The sequence below is a fragment of the Cnephaeus nilssonii genome (assembly GCF_951640355.1).
Source record: "Cnephaeus nilssonii genome assembly, chromosome: 2".
Lineage (NCBI taxonomy): Eukaryota > Metazoa > Chordata > Mammalia > Chiroptera > Vespertilionidae > Cnephaeus > Cnephaeus nilssonii.
In genome coordinates this window covers 62,141,774-62,161,010 of record NC_137073.1, presented here as the reverse complement: position 1 = coordinate 62,161,010, position 19,237 = coordinate 62,141,774, and the positions used below count along the sequence as shown (strand labels likewise).

The following is a 19,237-nucleotide window of genomic DNA, read 5'->3' as shown; positions in this document are numbered from 1 at the left end:
CCCCCTTGTTAATACAAAGAAACATATTCAAGGCTTTCATTTTTTCACAAATTTGTATTATTATTTCTGAAACAAACAAAACAAACCAGGGCTCCAGAAATGCTCCTGGTGTCCATTGTGGAAGTGGAGCCGCCTCCCCTCTGGTCCCCTCCTCTCCTGACCACAGACCTTTGGGTTCTTCTCTAACTGGGAAGGCCCCAGGTGAGGCCCCACCGCCCTACAAATCAGGATGCAGTCTTCCCCTTAAGGTCTTCTTCCCCTGAAGGTGGGTCCTCAGCAGGAATGTCTCATCTCTGCTCTAGCTCCTTCCACAGCACTCACACTCCATTATCTATCTGACAGTCTAGTCCTGCTTCTAAGCTCTTACTCATCCATTAAGCATTCCTTTTCCCCTTCTTGGTTATCTTTAGAGAAACTCAATTCAAGAACCTCTCTGATTTCTCCTAAGGGTTCAGAAGGAAGGCCCTACCACTTGAGAAGCAAATATGAGTATCTTCCTAATGAGGAAGAGTCCACTCTGATTTTTCCAACTTTTGGCATCTTCCAGGGAGCTAGACATCTCAGAGCCAGACTTCCTCACCATTGGTCCAAAGTGACAGGGCTCCGCAAAGGAATGCTGTGGGAGATGCCTATGATTTCAGCCTGTGTACCAAGGATTATGATCACAGACACTGAAAATTCAAAGGAGCTAAGGGAGAAAAGAGCCTCAAAAGATCAGCTTGCAAACTGCTCTAATTTTAACAAGTGAAATAAACAGAATATTATCAGGCCCTTAAAGATACCTTAAGTAAAGCATTCATTGATAAGATCACATTTCTCCAAAGTGTTTGAAGAAGTATCAGAGAAGAAGTAAATTTGAGCAAGAAATGGGAATTTCGTGTAGGACTAAGGGTTGCCCTGTGGTGCTTGTCTCAAATGGGACAATGAATAATACACTGGAGTGAAAGTTGTCAAGTCCCTCTCTTTAATCACTTGTGGTATTTGCTTTCACTCATACCATGAAAAGGATTGGAAAGCAGCCATTTACAGTTGTTTGGAGAGCCAAGATTTCCAGTATGCCAAAGTGAGACTTCTTCGCTTGAAATTCACTGGGAGGCTAGGAGGCTAGATGTGATACATTGGAGAAGCAGCTGTGTCTCTTTGTTTTTATCACAAAGTGGCATGAGTGATTCCAAAGTGATATTAGATGAACAATCCTATTTTTGTGAGTGTTTCAAGATGAAGACCAGATTTTATGAAGTCTAACTATTGGGGGGAAAAAGTACAAATCTGTTCTTTCCCTGAGAAAACACAAACTATATTAACAGAGACTGCCTTTTCAGAATTCTTTTATGTGAATTATAAATCAAAGTTAACATTTAGAATTATGTCCATGTGATATTAAAAAGTTAATCTCAGTACTCAACCCTATATTTCATAGCGATACCAACTTAAAATATCTTAAAAGCCAATTTTCAAGATCAAATCTATGGCATAATAATTAAGCATGAAATACATCAGCTCCACCACATCACCAATAAAGATTAGATGCCCCAAACTGTGAAAACATTGATAACTAAGCAATTTTATTTGATGACTATGAAAGCTAATTACATGCAACTTCTTTTCAAATTAGTATAAATAGGGCTACATCTATCTTTTTTTTTTTTCAGAGATCTATCATAAATTTAAAAAAACATATGGAAATAAACTATAATTGAATAAAAACTTCAAGTACTTAAAGGAAAATGTCCAATTAATGATAAACATACATGTCAATAATCATAGGATAAACTCTAAAATAATTTAGGAGAAAATTCAAACTTTGTTACAAGTTAAGATTTCAATACCAAGCTTTGCTCTGGTATTGGGTCACAACATGACCTTTGATAATACTTGGCAGGGTTTGGAAACACAATTAGTTATCAGCAATCAATTTGTTGACTCTAGTGTCCCCAGATAGCACTTGCTACCAATGGGAAAATACTGCTTAGGCTCTAACTACAATTGCACACTTCATAACCTGCTAATTAGCACTTAATTTTCCTTTTGCTTGGGGAATAATGATTATTGCCTTCACCTAATACAACAAAGGAGTACCTTTAAGAATCAATTTTTTAAAATTAGCTAATGATCCATAGACAACACCCATCACTCCATGAATGCCTTACATATTCCATCAGGATATAATAACCATTACAATTTTCAAGCTCTGCTAGAGATAGTTAATACTATCATAATGCAGGATAGCCACTTGGATTATTTTAGAATTATAAAACTTTGAACATTTTGACCTTTGATATGAAAATTTCAATCATAACAGTTTTAACCTTTTGCACTCGGATGTCGAGTGTGACGGTTATTGAATGTACCAATAATTTGAAATATAAAAAAATCCAAATAAATAAGTTTGTATGAAAAGAAACTCCAGTTTTTTATTCTACTGCTGCACTTTGTAAAATCTGGGGTATTTAAAAAATTAAATCCCGAGTAGAATAAAGGAATCGAGAAAAAAGCAAGCGAGTGCAAAGGGTTAAACTTGCATGTTAAAAGATTAGGGTGTGACTTATTTAACATGAGATGGCAAAAGAGATAATTTCTATCAAGTAGATTTTTAAAGAGGCAAAGCACAGACAATGAAGGCTAAAGTCTGTCACCTTTTTATTCTCTAAATTTGTAGGGATATTTGATAACGTGACCATTTTTCTTGGTAAAGAAAGTAATTATAAAAGATGAGAATTGACTTTTAAATTTTTTCTATGGTTTTCAATGGCAGTCTCTAATCTGGAGACAAATCTTTCTATACTTTCAACAATAAAAAATAAAGTATAAATTATATATGATTTTTTCTTCATATTTTAGATCAAAATAAGTAATAGTGTTAAATATTATTTCATTTTTACTAAATCATATAAATGTCATAATGGAATTAATTTAGTAATGTAGTTTCTCTATCTTAGGATAGAATGCACACTTACAAAAAGCAACTCTTTTCTACTTTCTAAGCCTAAAAACATGGTATACTTCATTCAAGTAAATAGGTTTGAAGTCCAAATTTATGAAATCTGGATTATGATTCAGATGATGATGAAAGCACCAAAATCTAGATATTCTAAGTTATAACCTTGAATTTACAATGTACATATAGTTTGTTTGCATATATATTACTATCAGTTAACTAGTCATACACAGTGATAGCAGGCCAAATAAATGATATGTACAGTCAAGAAAATGAAGCCAAAGTTCATTCTAGTCTCAAGAGGAGTTAAGAAAGATAGTATCCAAATTTCCAAATTCTAATTTCTAATTCAATCTATTCAATAAAAAATATGACCAACTACCAACAAATGTGGGCCAAAATAATTTAGATAAAAGTGAAACAGCAAAATGATTGCCCAGAAAATTGAAAAATTCATGCTGAACACTTAGAAGTATAAGATTTTAAAAAAAGGGAGAAGAATATAAATTTTAATTAAGTGACCCAAATTTTATTTGTGGTTTATGGTAACTGAATGAAAGATTAAAGAAGTCATACATTGAGAAAAATTAACCAAAAAGCTCAAGATTTAATGCTTATTAGATAAGTAAAAACAGAAGAAAACAAAATTAGGTTTGGGTTAAATGAGATATGAAGTAGTTTTATAAAGTAAAAACAAGGAAACTTAGCAATTGTGTATGGGGAAATTTTAAGGAGCAAATTTTCAAAGTAGTACATGGGGAGATGCATGCACAAATCCCATTAGCAATAATGTGTTCCTCTGATCTTGGTGATATTCACTCTAAGTGATGCCATAACTACTATAACAATCCTGCATTTATGACAGCATCCATCTTCTCAGGTCCCTGAAGACAGTGAACTTAGGAGTAGTGTTATTCTTTCTTTTGCATTTACTAATGATACATTTAGTTTTATAGCCTCTAGTCACAGATAGACCCTTTTTTATGTCTCACTGTGGTGTGTAATTTTTTTTAATAACTGTATGTTTAAAATAATTAGTACTGCTGGATATAATCACTAATTTCCTAAAACTGAAAAAGGCAACTTAATATTTCTGCATAACAGCTGTAATATACAATATTGCACAGAACTAAATTATTACAAACAGTGCCGGCAGTTTTCTATAAACAGTACTTAAGATAATTGTAAAAAATCATCTTCATTACTGCTTGCTAGCATTTTTTTAACAGTTTAATTTGGATAGGTTACAAAATACATTCAAATCACACAAATGTAATTACTGTAAACCTAAGAAGCTATAAAATGTTCCTGACCAAATCCTTTTGACCCTGTTAATATCTGTTTCTTGTTAATCTAAGGCAAACATGGTTTGTAGCGTACATTTGTTATAGAATAAAAAAAAAGGGGGGGGGGTGTTAAGGAAATCCCTTAACAGTTATTATTGATTCCACCATTTACCGACTGAGAGTTAAGTGCTGTTTACAAAACAGAACAGATGCAGATGCTGACAAAAAAGGTAAACAATTGTTGCATGGCTTCCTGCCAGATTCTGAACCGATATATTAAACTCCAAGTGAAGCACATTTCCCCTATGGATTGTACTTATTGCCACTTCATTTCCTATGTGCTCCGTCTCTCTATTGCGGTGCCTGGCACTAAGCTATTTCCAGTTCTTTGCTGACCCCTGAGGCCTGCTGCTACCACACACAGCCATTAGAGAAGGGAATTGCATGTGTCCGACACGGCCTGAAACCAATTATTTGATATTTTCTTCAGAATGATGCCCAACTCTGTTGGGAATGAGCAATCATGAAATAATTTACCTCCTGATTTAATTTTTTCCTGCACAAATTAGTTGTAGACTGAGCTGGCTATACACAGATGCCCGTGACATGACTCTGTCTTATCAAGATGATACTTGAAATGAAGCAGTGGGGTCTGAATTGAATAGGTTGGGGAATCCTGCTTTAGAGGCATTGACAAGTTTATCAGATATACTGATCACATGTACTTTCCGTTGATTGAAAATGACAGAACCTTGAAGAACTATCAGGACAGCAGAGAAAACCACAAGGATGCAAACCTTATCAGGGTATTTAATGTTTTCCAACATCTGTCTGATTTCTGGTTTCCTTTTTGTGTCCCAGAAACCTTATCAAAATTTAACAAAAAATAAAAAAACAAATTCACATTGATTCATAACTAAATGACCTTCACTAAATTTTGTTTTTAGTAATTCTGTTTTCAGATATAGTCATAAAAGTCAAGAAGTATGTATGTTTTGTAACTCAAATCCCTACAAGTGCTTTATATTTTGTTCTCTACTGTATATGTCAAAGAAATAAGGCAAAACACAAGATTATCACTCATCAATAAACATAGAAAGCTTGTATAAATTTGCATATGTTTAATCCAAATAATGAAATATTAAGGCCAACTGCTCAAGTTCAATAAAGACAACACAAATCTCTTTAGAGGGACTGACTAAACATAGGTTTCACCCAAATCTGTGCAGTAAGTTTTGTCTATAAAGTTGAGCAAAAAATATTCTCATTTTTACATACTGATTCCACATTAAACCTTAGCTATTAAATCTTAAAAGGGCTGTGAATGCTGTATTTTCCTATTTCTCTTCAGGGCCCAGCTCCACTAACTAGACCAATGTACCAATCACTGTGAACTTTATGGTTTTTGTAACCATGACTAAGAAAAATGATAAGCAAAATGCCCATTAAAAGTACACTCTCTTCAAATAGCTGAAGGGTTATGATTTTATTGTGGGGAAAAAAGGGAACATATGTAATACTTCCAACAATAAAGATTTAAAAAATTTTTAAAGAACATTAAAATGATGATTATAATTGATTTTGGTATAATTTGGAAAAAAAGGTTTAGGAAGACACTATGAAACAATTTTATAATATAACTTTCTCTGACAATGGTCTTCATAATATTTGGAGGTAATTTCTCCTCTTTTTAGGGTAGATTATTTCTCAAACCTCAACAATTCTTTACTCCAGTAATCATTATAATTAGCATTGTTATTTCTTGCTAAAAAGAAATGCTAATACTGAATTTTACAGAGAGGAAGGGAGAGGGATAGAGAGTTAGAAACATCGATCAGCTGCCTCCTGCACACCCCCTACTGGGGATGTGCCCGCAACCAAGGTACATGGCCTTGACCAGAATCGAACCTGGGACCTTTCAGTCCAAAGGCCAATGTGCTAGCCACTGAGCCAAATCGGTTTCGGCCCTCATACTGAATTTTAAACTTAAAGTAATTTCTACCTTGGAGGACAAATAATATAATGCCAGTTATCCTAAAATCAGCTCAGTATATCATGTTACAGAAATCTAAAATATAAAAAAATTCAAATTATTTAGTCTTTTATATCACTGTCGTCATAATTACAAACCCTTATTAGATCCTCATCTCTCACTGGCTCTTACCCGATAACTTGGTACTTCCTATTGTTCTATTATGCTTAAACTAGTAATAGGGTAGACTATATTTATCTAAATAATAGACAAGGGCTTTTTTTTTTTTTTTTTACTCAATGTTGCAAAGAAATTTCAAAAACAGACATGGACCAGTTTTGCTTTAGATTGAGACAATATACTGTACATAATTTTCAATAATTTTTCATTTCCTTACATGATCTTCATTCAGATAGCCCAACCATCAAAGTTCGTATGAATGCTTTGGTAAGACCAGAAGCAAATTAAAAATATATGTATAAACAAATAGAGATTAAATTTTAACAAGCACAGAGGCAAAGGGACTTCTGACTGGAAATCCATTATAAGTTTTAAACATTTTACCCTACCTAAGCCAAGAATTATTTTCTATTTCCACTTGTGAGGGATTGATTGGATGACTCTTAAAGCTACCAGTAGTTTCTCCTGTATAAATTCCTGTGCAGAGAGACCAGTCCATACTCAGAAAATGCTTCTTTAGATAAAGAATTTTAACAGTCCCATGTATAAAAGACGCAGATTACTCAAGTTCAAAAATTTTAGGTGCAGATGTTAAATGACAACTACTTTGAGACAAAAGATGCTTTATACCAAATATTTGACTTAGATGTAACACTGATGGTCAAAGATTTTCATACTTATATTTAATGATGATGAAACTGTTCTATCATAATGTACATTTTGCAAGTTGATTTTCCTAATAAAGAAGGTTGCAGTGCTGGGTCAACCATTCAAATTCTCAGTCTCCAGTTAAAAAGATTCCATTTTTAAAGGACTCTTACCAATCTTTGTTTTTACCCTCTTTGTCTTGAAAATGTATGGAAAAAAAGTTAGATTCTAATAACAGAATAATAATATAATAACCAGAAGCCACATATTACATTTTCTGAGAACCTGAGAAAAAAAATGTTAATTGAGTAATATTCAACATTTAAATAGTCCACTGGAAAATGACCATACATGATGGTGCAAGAGTAAGTTTACAGCTGTGAGTACATGAAATAGAATTTATTCTTGTATTATTATTTACTAATTATTATATTATTTTCCATACTAGAGGCCCGGTGCATGAATTCGTGTGTGGGTGGGGTCCCTTGGCCTGGCTGGCAAGCAGAGCTGATCAGGGCCATCTCGCCCAGTCCTGATCGGGGCCAATAGGGGCTGGCCAGCCAGGGAGAGGGACCGAGGGAGGTTGGCCGGCCATGGCAGGTTGGCTGTGGGAGCACACTGACCACCACGGGCAGCTCCTGCATTGAGCATCTTCCCCCTGGTGGTCAGTGCGCATCATAGCAACCAGTTGACCGGTCGTTCAGTCAACCAGTTGTAACAGTTGAACAACTATGAACCTTTTGCCCCACCATTTATTAAACAAGAATTTAGGGATTCATGACATATAACATAAAAACCTATGTTTTTATATAAAACAAGAGACCTAAGAATTAGCACTTATTTTTATGCTCATAAGTTCAAAATATATAGTAACAAATAATTTTCACAGAGGAGAACGGAATTCATAAAAATTTCAGAAATGTTCCATAGCAAGTTAGCAGCTGACTTTCTATAGAATGTGACCTTCTGGTTTGCAGCAACCTCATGTTTATTATTTGTTCATATTCTTTGTTCAATATAGAATAGTTGGAAAGTGAATCTGTCCACTTTTAGAATAATTTTAGTCTGAACTTTTCAATATTTTTGCAATAATTTTTATTCCGCTGTTAACATATAGTTTTAGACAATTTCTTTTTCCAGATAAAAAATATTATTTTAAAATCTCAGTGTCTTAATCCTTTCTTTTTCAGTTTATCAGTTTTAAAAATGTGATTGAATGGTTAATATGGTATATAAATCTCAAACTGACCTATGACCCCTCATGAGAAACCAAAATGTGAGTCATTTTTATCTATCATCCTCAGTATTTGAATGTCATAATTAGAGGCTGTAACAAGTGAAATATTCTTTCCACCCTTAGGAAGAACACACAGGTGTTCTAAAAAGGGAGGAAGTCAATAATTGAGTGCAATTTAGTATTTGCTAATTGTTGCTGTATGGAAGCAAAAATAGAACTCAAATTAAATTGTATCTACTTTCTCTCACAAAATATATGTTCCATCTTTCTTGTCTTACTGTCTTTAGAACTAAAATTCAGAGGCCTTATAACATTTAATGGTGAATAATTGGGTCAGAAAAATAAGAGTCCACGCAGCAGAAAACATTTTAGGTAAATAAAGATATATGCGCTTATGCATAATACTACATATTTACTCAAGCACAAAACATACACCCGCCTCTCATACACATATACAGTCTTTTTTCCAATAGTTTTTAATAAAATAAATAATTTTCACAGATTCTACAACCTTTAGTGGAAAGAACATAAAACACCACCAATTCCTTAGGGAAAGAACTTTTGAATGTTAGACTTTTTGCTTATTTTCTTGTAGAAACAGAGAGTATCAGGGTGGTTATCAAGGGATGAGGAAAAAGAAGAGATACTGGTTAGAGGGTATAAACTTCAAGTTAGAAGATAAGTAAGTTCTGGTAATCAAATATGCTGAATTATTATTATAGTTAGCAATAATGTTATACTAGAGGCCCAGTGCAAGAAAATTCATGCACTGGAGTGGGGGGTCCCTCAGCCTGGCCTGCCCCCTCTCACGGTCCGGGAGCCCTCAGGGGCAGGAGGTGACCCAGCAATCAGGGGAAGGCAACGCCCCCGTAACACCTCTGCTGCTGCCACTGCCGGCAGCGCAAGCCTCGGCCAGCCCTGGTTCCCTGAGCCTTGAGCAGCCCTGGGCGGCTGGGCAGCCGACACCTGAGGCTTGCCTGCACCTCGGGCCGGCCTTGGGTGGCTGGGCAGCCAACATCCAAAGCTTGCCTGTGCCTTGGGCCGGCCCTGGGTGGCTGGCAGACTGAGGGGACTAGGAGACTCCAGAGGCAGGTGTGTGGAGCAGCCGTACCTGCCTGGGAGCGCGTGCCTGCCATCCTGGCGGGGCTGAGGGGACTGGGCACTGCCATCTTTGAGGGCGTGGCAGTCAATTAGCATATTCCCTCCTTATTGGCTGTGGGTGCCGCCATCTTTGTGAGGGTGTGATGGTCAATTAGCATATTCCCTCTTTATTAGATAGGATACTTGAGAGCTATTAAGAGAGTAGATCTTAACTGTCCTCCTAACCACTAAAAAGTAATGCTAATTATGTGATGTTATGGAGGTATTAGCTAATGCTACAATGGTAACTATTTCCTAATATATAAGTGTATCAAATCAAAACACTGTGCATCTTAAACTTATACAATTTTAGATGTTAATTATATCTCAATAAATCTTGAAACAAAAGAGGCTAGCATACATACCAGGCTAGCTTAAGATATAGCAACAGATCACAAAATAGGAATTATTAGCAAACACTTTCAAATTGGCATTATGTAGTTTTCAAATGAGAAAAGGGTAGGATAGTTTAGAGAAAAGTAAAACAAAAATGACCCCTAAAGTAGAGTTAGCACACAGAACAGTGTTTTTAATGGAATGTGCTATTTCCATCCTGTTTTTCTAGGCAGTAGAACACTGTCATCGAGTAAGGTCTCCGGAGTAAGACAGACCTGAGTCTGAATCCTAGCTTCACTTGGGAACCTTGAGTAAATTACTTATTATTTCTATGCCTTAGTTTCCTCACTATACAATACAAATAATAAACAATGGTACCTAGCTTGTTGAGTAGATGAGATGAGATAATGAGAGGTTAAATATGATAATGTACATCAATGTCTGACCCAACTAATGTTAGCTATTGTTACTTAAGGAATGTCTTTCTTTAGTTTCAGACAAAATATCAAAGACTTGGTGAGCATAAAGATATCTATAATAATAAAAGTGTAATATTCAAATCGACTGAATGACCAAACATCAGAACAACCGTCCGGACGATGTTCCAGATCATGCTATGACACACACTGGTGCCAGGCCAGCCAAGGTGGGTGCAATGCAATTGGTCAGGGGGGGTGTGTGGCCCCCACCATTGCCCCATGAGTGCCCTACAGAGGGAGGCCCAGGCCACCAGCTGGCAAAGCGATCAATCAATCGGGGAGCTCCACGATTGCCCCAAAGAGGGAGGCCCAGGCCACTGACCAGTGGGCTGCGGCAGGTGGGCAGGGCCTCCCTCTGCAGGGCACAATCGATTGCATGATCACCCTGCAGAGGGAGGCCCAGGCCACTGGCCAGTGGGTGATCGATCAATTGGGGGGCTCCACGATCTCCCCAAAGAGGGAGGCCCAGGCCACCAACCAGCAGGCTGCGGCGGGTGGGCGAAGCCTCCCTCTGCAGGGGCGATCCATTGCGGAGCCCCAGCTGGGTGGGCAGGGCTTGCCTCTTTGGGGCTATCGATTGCAGGGCTCCCGGACTGTGAGAGGGCACAGCCCAGGCTGAGGAACCGCCCTCCTAAAGTGCACGAATTTCTTGCACCAGGTCTCTAGTAAACATATACTAAAGATAATATAACATACAACCCATTCAAACCAATCTAGATTTTATTCAAAATAAATATAAATTATTATGTTTTATTAATAAATATTAATAAATTGTTATGATTTTACTCATCTTAAACTGTATTTATTTAATAAATAAAATTTGGTCACTGGGTCAAATATTAGTAATGTTGATCGATTTGGAGCTGGGTTAGCAGTATATAGAGCATTAGCGGCAATTACTCATTTAGTTTTCTTTCCCTTAATATGTCTAGCTCAGAACTTTAGACATGGTAGCTGCTAAATGGCTTGTTTATGGTAAGTGCCCCATAGAGCTGAACTGAATTTTCAGGGAGCCCACCCAAACAGTACTGTTTAAAATTTCTTTTGCAAATGACAAGCATTTAGTTATACACTTTCAGAAAAGGTCCGATAGCATAGTGGTTGATAACATAGGTCTTAGAGACATAAAGATCTCCATATGAATCCTGCCTCTGTACAACATGATCCAGGGCAAGCTAATCTAAGCTGCTTTCCTTGTTTATGAAATTAGGATAATAAGGAATGTAATGTACTTAGCACAGTGCCTGACATATGGAACTCATTCATGTAACAAGTGATTTATACCAAAGTTCAGATAAAGGAGTTTGAGAAAGATCAGTGCACCTTGACTTGTAGAAAATGTTTCAAATTTTGTTATTAAAGCCGACATACATAGTTTTCTCTCACAAATGGGAAAACACCTTAATATCAGCCTTAAAGACTCCAAACAACTTATACATATTTTCAACCATATGGATCTTTTCTTCTGTTATAAACTATTTTTAGCACATAAAAAACTTTCACATTGAAAACACGTTATAAGAAAGCAGAAATTCTTTTAGAGAATATTAAAAACTTTATAAAATAAGTACACTCATGTAGTGCTTTTAAAATTTGTGTTAACAAAATGAAAATCTATTTGCTTTGAGTAAAATTGTACTGTTCCTGAATTAACCTATTTTATGTTCTGACATCACCTAAAATTGACTGATGCAGCTCTGTTCTGTGATGTGTTACAACTTCTGGAGGAAAATAGAAAATTTCAAGAGAAAACATTAAATTATTTGAAAATTCATATATCAGAGTTATTTGGTACTCTTGCATTTTATTAAGGAAGATAAGCAAAAATATAGTGAGCTATATAAATTTGTATAAAGTGATCATGAAGTCAAAGATAGCAATTCAGCAAATGATAATTTTCAAATACTTAAAAATATAGTTTATAAACCTATTTAGAAATATACCTGAGTTTTATGTAAAAGCATGTCTAATCATTTTCAAAATAATTATGTTTTTTACCTTTATTTTTCTCCACTCGTGGGAAATTTAAATGATGACAGGAAAGAGTTTTTTGCATCACAACAGTTTCTTTCCTTTGTCTCTATTTTTTGAATAAAATTAGGGATTTTCAAATCATCTTTTACTTGTATATATTTTATAGCAATATTAAAGGAACTTTTAAAACCAGCTGTAGCTAAATTGCTATGCCTCTGTAACCAATTATATATAATTTTATAATTAGTATTTCATAATACTCTTTATTGGAATTGGCTGACTGAAATATTATAATCTTAAACCTCCAGTTTTAATTAATGCAAATTTCAACAAATTTTCATGATTTTTTTTTACCTAATAATACTTCAGCTTTTGAAGATACAATGGATTAAAAATTATACTTTTTCATTATATAGATATATGTGTGTGTTTATATGTATATGTATATATACACATACACACAGTTCCCTTGAAAATTTTATGCAATCAAAAAACCAAAGTTCCTATTGGCAATATTTTTGGCTTACATTTCCATTATCTTTAATAATTTAAATAACAGGAAAGAAAACACTTCTATTACTAGATTTACAGAAAAGGGAATGCATATGAGAAATGTGTAAATAAATTTCATAATATTTAATTTCTTATTTATTTTCAAGTTTTCTATTAGGTTTAACTAAATTAAAAAATGTTAGAAAATTAAAGATATCAAAAGCCTTAAGTTAAGACAAACAAAAACTTTAAAAATCACTAACCCAAAGCATGCACTGCTCCTCTATGCCTGCTGGAACTCTTGCTTGTTTTAATCACTCGGGCAGCACTTTCTTTGAACTGCAGCTCACAAAAATTTGCAAGAAATTTTGACATTTCTTCTGTAACAGTATCCAGGTAAGTTTCTTTAATGAATTTCACTGTTGAGGATGGAGCTAAAATTTCATGCAGTGTGTTAAAATCCTCTTTTATCATTGAGTATAACCTAAGCATTGTACTTTGGTATCCATGAACCATTATGTCTAAATTTGATTCCCTGCTATAAGCAGGAAAGCAGTTCTGCAGAAGTTTATTCTGTATATTTTGATACTTGACTATAACTTCTGATTCTGGATAAAGAAACAAGAGTTGTTGTATGCACTGCTTTTTCAACAGAATTTTCTGCTGCAAATTGTTTATTTCATTATGGCTTTGTAATTTGCCCACTAAGAAGCGTCGAAGATGTAATCTTATATCATCCCATGTAGACTTTACATCCATAGAAGAATGATCTTCAACAGAATGAAGAGAAGTCCTAGAGAGGAAGTGGAAAGATGTCCCACTTAGAGTTGATGGAAATGAAATGCTGCTCTGGCAGGAGAGGTCCCAAAGTAAATCCAATATCATTTCTTCCTGATTTTGTTCATTCTTCAACAAATCTTGCTAATGAAAGGAAATTATAATGTTAGAAATGTGATTAATTAAAGGAATAACAGGAAAAAAGAATTCTACAGTCATATAAAATTTCATAATAATTCATTTCAAATTAGAACTAATACTCTGATGATCTTCAAGGTGAGCTTTTTATTTTGCATTTGACATTTAATCAAGTCAGACATTTTAGAGTGTTAGCTTTATGCATTGTTTAAATTTGCAAAGCCCAGATGATGAACTATATTTTCAATTAGATTTCTAGACATATAGATTTTAGCCTTCATTGTTATCCACCACTGATATAACACAGACAGTATAAAAACTACAGCTCAAAAATTCTAAATAAAAACATATAGTAAAATATCAATTGAAATGTATTCCTAAAATAAGCTCAAGATCACATCCTAATTAGTTGCTGGTGGATAATTTTCATGCCTGAATGAGTATACTTATTATAAAACTCCAAATGAACATAAAAATGGAGACCTTTAAATATAGTATTGCCCAGGGGTTACTAATAGCTGCCATTCTGAGAAATAAAATTTAACACATTTAAAGACTAACTTTCATTTAAATTCCTTTTTGAGAGCCATGTCAAGAAAGATTTTACTTTGGAAATTAATCTGAGAAAATTTCAATTCTCTCCAAAGAAATAACTAACTCAAAATAGGGAAACAATACTCTTAGAATCTTTCCCCAAAAGATGCTATGAGAGAATTTCATTATACTTTCCATGCTGAGAGAAAACAATGGTAGGTGTAATTATGAATAGTAAAGGGACAAAAAAATTACTTTCTTTTTGGACTTTAAATTTTACATGTACACATTCCCTTTACATAATGACTTTCCTAATTATGTGTATTTCAGTTAATACTGAAATTAGCTTATATTCTCTAGGTAGCAACAAGCCGATTGCAAGAAAAATGGAAGCAAGGTTCAAGTGGCATAAAATCAGGAAGTATTTGAAATTTTTTATTGACAAAGATACCAGATTACAACTCCTGGACAAATTCTAGGAATGTGCTTTCAGTCATTCTAAGCACTGCAATGTCGATTTAATATTGTATTTTATTATATAAAAAGCACTTTTTCACCTGGCCGGTGTTGCTCAGTGGTTGAGCATTGACCCTTGAACCAGGAGGTCACAGTTGGATTCCTGGTCAGGGTACATGCCCGGGTTGCTGGCTCAATTCCCAGTAGGGGGTGTGCAGGAAGCAGCAAATCAATGATTTTCTCTCATCATTGATGTTTCTATCTCTCTCTCCCTCTCCCTTCTTCTTTCCAAAATCAATAAAAACAAACATTTTAAAAACACTTTTCTATACAGTCTCTGTCTTACTCATTATGGAAATGTAGCATAGATATTTAAAATCCCAATCTACAGATAAGGACACTGAAGTGCATGTTAAGTCACTTTCTGAACGTCACATATAATGAAGTGTAGAACCCAGCATGAATCCCCAGCTTTATTCTCCTATATTCCCGTTCAACCTACTGTACTCTATGGAGCCATAAAGTGTATTGGCCTTTCGGGACCTTCTCTTTCTTCTCCATGATATTTTTGGGAAAGAAATGTCCTTAGAGTCCAGGGTATCATTAGCATAGTAAATTCTATAAAGCAAGTGAGTCATATTAATGCTGCAATCTTGGGCTTCTCATTTAAAATAGAGGGTGGTCAATAACTGTAAATATTTGATCAAGTATAATAGATTACAAAGGTTTAAAATATGTATTTAGTATGATTGCTTACATTTAGAAAATAACTTCAGGATAATTGCTATAATGAGGACCACTGTTTCTTATTTAAACAGCTAGATAAGTAATAAATAGAAAATTTTCTATGAAAAAAATATTTGTATGAAAAATACTGGACAAATGATTGACAATTTTATCATGTAAAAACTTTATAATAAGGTCATTTTAATCTGGATCTGTTTTAATAATGTGCTCTTTCCTCAAAATAACATGATCAATTATGTGAAAAAACCTAGATCTCAAACAAGTCTATCAGTCTAATGAATTTGAGCAAAACTAAGGCGGCCTTTGCCCTGCAGTGAATACAGAATGACTTATGTGTGACAGATTAAAAGATAATTAAAAGCTTTTGCTTTTAATTAAATGAGAAAGCATTATTACATCAGTATTAATGAAATTCAATACACATGCCTCTTAATAGAAATTAAAGGAATAACTATATCCATATTTATTCTTCAAGGCTCCACCTTCAAGAGATAATGGGTGAGAGGATTTTCTTAAATGAATAAGGCTTCAGGGCACATAGTCTTCCTTTCTCTTCCATTTATTACTTGGTAAACATTAAAGAGACATCTGCAATAATAACGACAGCCAAAAACTATTTTCATTTGATTCTATCATCCTAAGCCATCTACAACCTCAAGATATTTTCCACATCTGCCTTAGTCAATGTTTGATGTTTAGACAAAAACAGTGCCCCCTTTTTCCCTAAATTAAATCAAAACCATAGCTTTGGAAATACTGCTTTCTAACACTTGTGCTGTTTCTTTGGGAAATAGTTTTTGCAAGCTAACCACCTTTGTAGATACAGGGGTCATAAAATAAATGTTTTTATTGAAGACTACAAAATGTTATTCAACATAGATTGTGGTCAGTATCAAGAAATTACCAATGTAATAATTCTCTACCAATTAACAGTGGTTTCATATAAATTGCTGCCTTGATTGAAAATAACTGGGCATGCCTGCAGGTTGAGGATGAAGGGAATGATAAGAAAAGGCTACTTAATAGATACAATCAATTGTGATCTGATTATGCTTAATAATGAGCTCAGAAAAAATGGTAGTAAAGGAACACAAAATGTAATAAATATAAACTTTTCTGGTAAACAATTGTGGTAGATATATACTTTGTGGTATATGTTACATCATAAATCAGCCAAGAGTTATGTTTAATCTCCACTTATATAAAACTTAATTTTATTGTTAAAAATCATAGGAAAAAAAACAAATAGCTCACTGGATTACACTGGGGATACAGTAACAAAACAAAACATAAACCCCAACCCCTAGAAATGACAGGCTAATATGGTCACTAAAATAAATATTTACAAATAGAAGTTGAATGAATTGTATTCCTTATTCACCCGTCCCACTCCACTATAAAGCAAAGATACTTATTCTTTTTACCAGTGTTTTGAGAAATTTTATCAAATCTCCATGGGGAATAGAAGGTGACTTGGATGAATTATAATTATAGTTATTTAACCACTCAAAACAGTCAGTTGTTGTCTGTAACTGCACATCTGGACATTGTTTGTTAACTTCGGACTGTATTTCTTTAATGCAATGTTCTATGCTATAAAAAAGAAAAGAAAAAATTATTTTGGTAGAAAGTAGGTAATAGCTCCATCTCATAATATCACAGGCCCTGAAATGTTTATATGTGGTACCTGGTTGCATACAATTTATAAAATTATAAAACATTCATATGATATGAAAATAATAACCAAGAGGCCATATATGTTCAATCATAATTGAAACTGAAAGTTCAAAATTTCTGGAAGTTTCATTTCAAATGCAATAGAGGAAATACAAGATGTTTAGCTGCTCAGAGGTAAATTAGAAATTCTTTTGTGTTAAAACAAATATCAAGTACAGACGCAATGAAATAATGGTCTTCTTGATAGGCAGTGGGTGAAAGGCAGAGACAAAATACTCTTTATGGCTGAAGACCAGAAATGTACATTGTCTACTAATAGGAAATGACTATATAAAATTATGAAAAACTTCAATAAATGGAATATTAAGAGGTCACAAAGCAGATACCAGGAGCTTGTCATTTTAAAAGTTGAAAAATATATATGCTGTATATACACTCTTATTATAGCTAAGTACCTCTTCCTGCCATTGAACTGTACTCCAAAAAACAAAAATATACTGAAAATTGCAAATTAAAAAAGACTACAAGGAAATGAAACAAAAGGTTAAAGCAATTATCTTTGAATTATAAAATTTGGTGCTTTTAATTTTATTTTTCTATGTTTTCTAAATCTTCATTAAATAAACAAACAAACTAGGAACAGAGAAAACATATCCAATTGAACCTTCCAATATATACCAGTTTTTAAAGTTTCATTCAAAGTATCCTTAGCTCTGATATGAAATATACTGTTATTTTATTTTTTATATAAAAATCTGTACATTCATTATTATAAATCTTTGTGGGTTAAACTGGTGACCTTAAACAGAATGTCATCTGTGGAGCCACATGGATGTGACATATTACTACCACCTGATGGCAGCATATCTAAACTGCAAGAAAACTTTAAAAAAAAGAAAAATTCATTTGAAGCTGAATCCCCTCAACCCATAATTTACAGCTAAGCATTTGCCTCTTAATAGTGTTAAGACAGATTTATTATTAAAATGTTCTTACTGTTTTAAAAATAGTATTGTTATTAATTACAGATGCCATATGACAGAACCATGTAGGCTTTGGAAACCCAGCTCCGATTATTAAAATTGATGTCATATTAATGACTTTTCAAAATTCATCAGGTATGTGTTGCCTATAAAACATACACTATAAAACTTGAAGGAAGGCTTTTGAGGAGACTTCTGAGCATGAGTGAATTTAAATTGGATTATCTTGAAACAAATACACTCTGTGATCCAAAGAGCCTTTTCATGAAAACAAAGAACTTACAAGAAATACAGTACCTCCTTTGGCCACAGGGTACTCAATTTCCTCATGAAACAGCTTTATTCAGGGATGCCAGTTCTAAGTCTGACTTGAGATCGGAATATATTTTCTTAACTTGCATAAGAATTTCTATGGACTGAGAAACACAATGCCCTAAACATGCACCTTGACTCCAGAGACCCTTTATTATAGCATCCTCATGTGTCTCATTCAGTGAAATCCAATAGGTTACAGCAATATGAACTGGAAAGGCTCAGTGGTTAGTCTACCTAAATCTGTTTCAATGACTCAGGTTTGGGGCTAATCTCTAACCTCTGACTCTGGGTAGAGGCCAGTAACTATAATTTATAAATACAGTAAAGCCCATAGAGGGCTAGATATTTTAGTAATTTGTCCAAGCACTGATAAAGAGATCGAGCAGTTGCATTTCAGAGGACCTCCCTCATTGGTAGAAACTAAGACAGTTGAGCTGTCTTTTAAAAGTATTTTGTCACAAATTTTAAAATGTCAGAACTCATCTGCACCTGATTTTTTTTTTTTAAGTTAGCTAAACATCTTGTCATTCTGCCATTCATCATGGTCTTATTTTCAAAGTGCAATTGTTTGAAGTCTAAAGATTTATTGCCTGATTATTATACAAAAAGAAATATTTTTCAAAATTTAAAATGAATGTTTTGTATGTAATCTGACAATATATCTTCCTTAATTGAAGTAAAAATTAAATTAAAAATTAATTAAGCATAGTGGCTTGGGTCGATTTCTGAGTTCTCTATTCTGTTCCATTGGTCTATATGTCTGTTCTTGTGCTCAAACCACGCAGTTTTGAGAACAGTGTATTTGTAATATAGCTTGATATCTGGTATTGAGATCACTCCCAACTTTGTTCTTCTTTCTCAGGATTGTTGCAGCTATTTGGGGTCTTTTTTTATTATTATTCCATATGAATTTTTGGAGAGTTTGTTC

At 34.1% G+C, this 19,237-nt stretch overlaps 1 protein-coding gene across 10 annotated transcripts in view; it reads right to left on the bottom strand.

Annotated features, from left to right (window-relative positions):
- Positions 1-19,237, bottom strand: part of KIAA0825 — a 366,280-nt gene that overhangs the window by 291,044 nt on the left and 55,999 nt on the right. For 9 of the 10 annotated variants that reach the window (XM_079798899.1, XM_079798896.1, XM_079798902.1 and 6 more), the window contains exons 4-5: positions 16,759-16,927; positions 12,946-13,603 (exon numbers count right to left, since the gene is read on the bottom strand). In XM_079798899.1, the coding sequence (XP_079655025.1) occupies positions 12,946-13,603; positions 16,759-16,927 (827 nt within the window). The remainder of the gene's footprint in view (positions 1-12,945; positions 13,604-16,758; positions 16,928-19,237) is intronic. The other variant, XM_079798905.1, reaches the window with a different exon arrangement.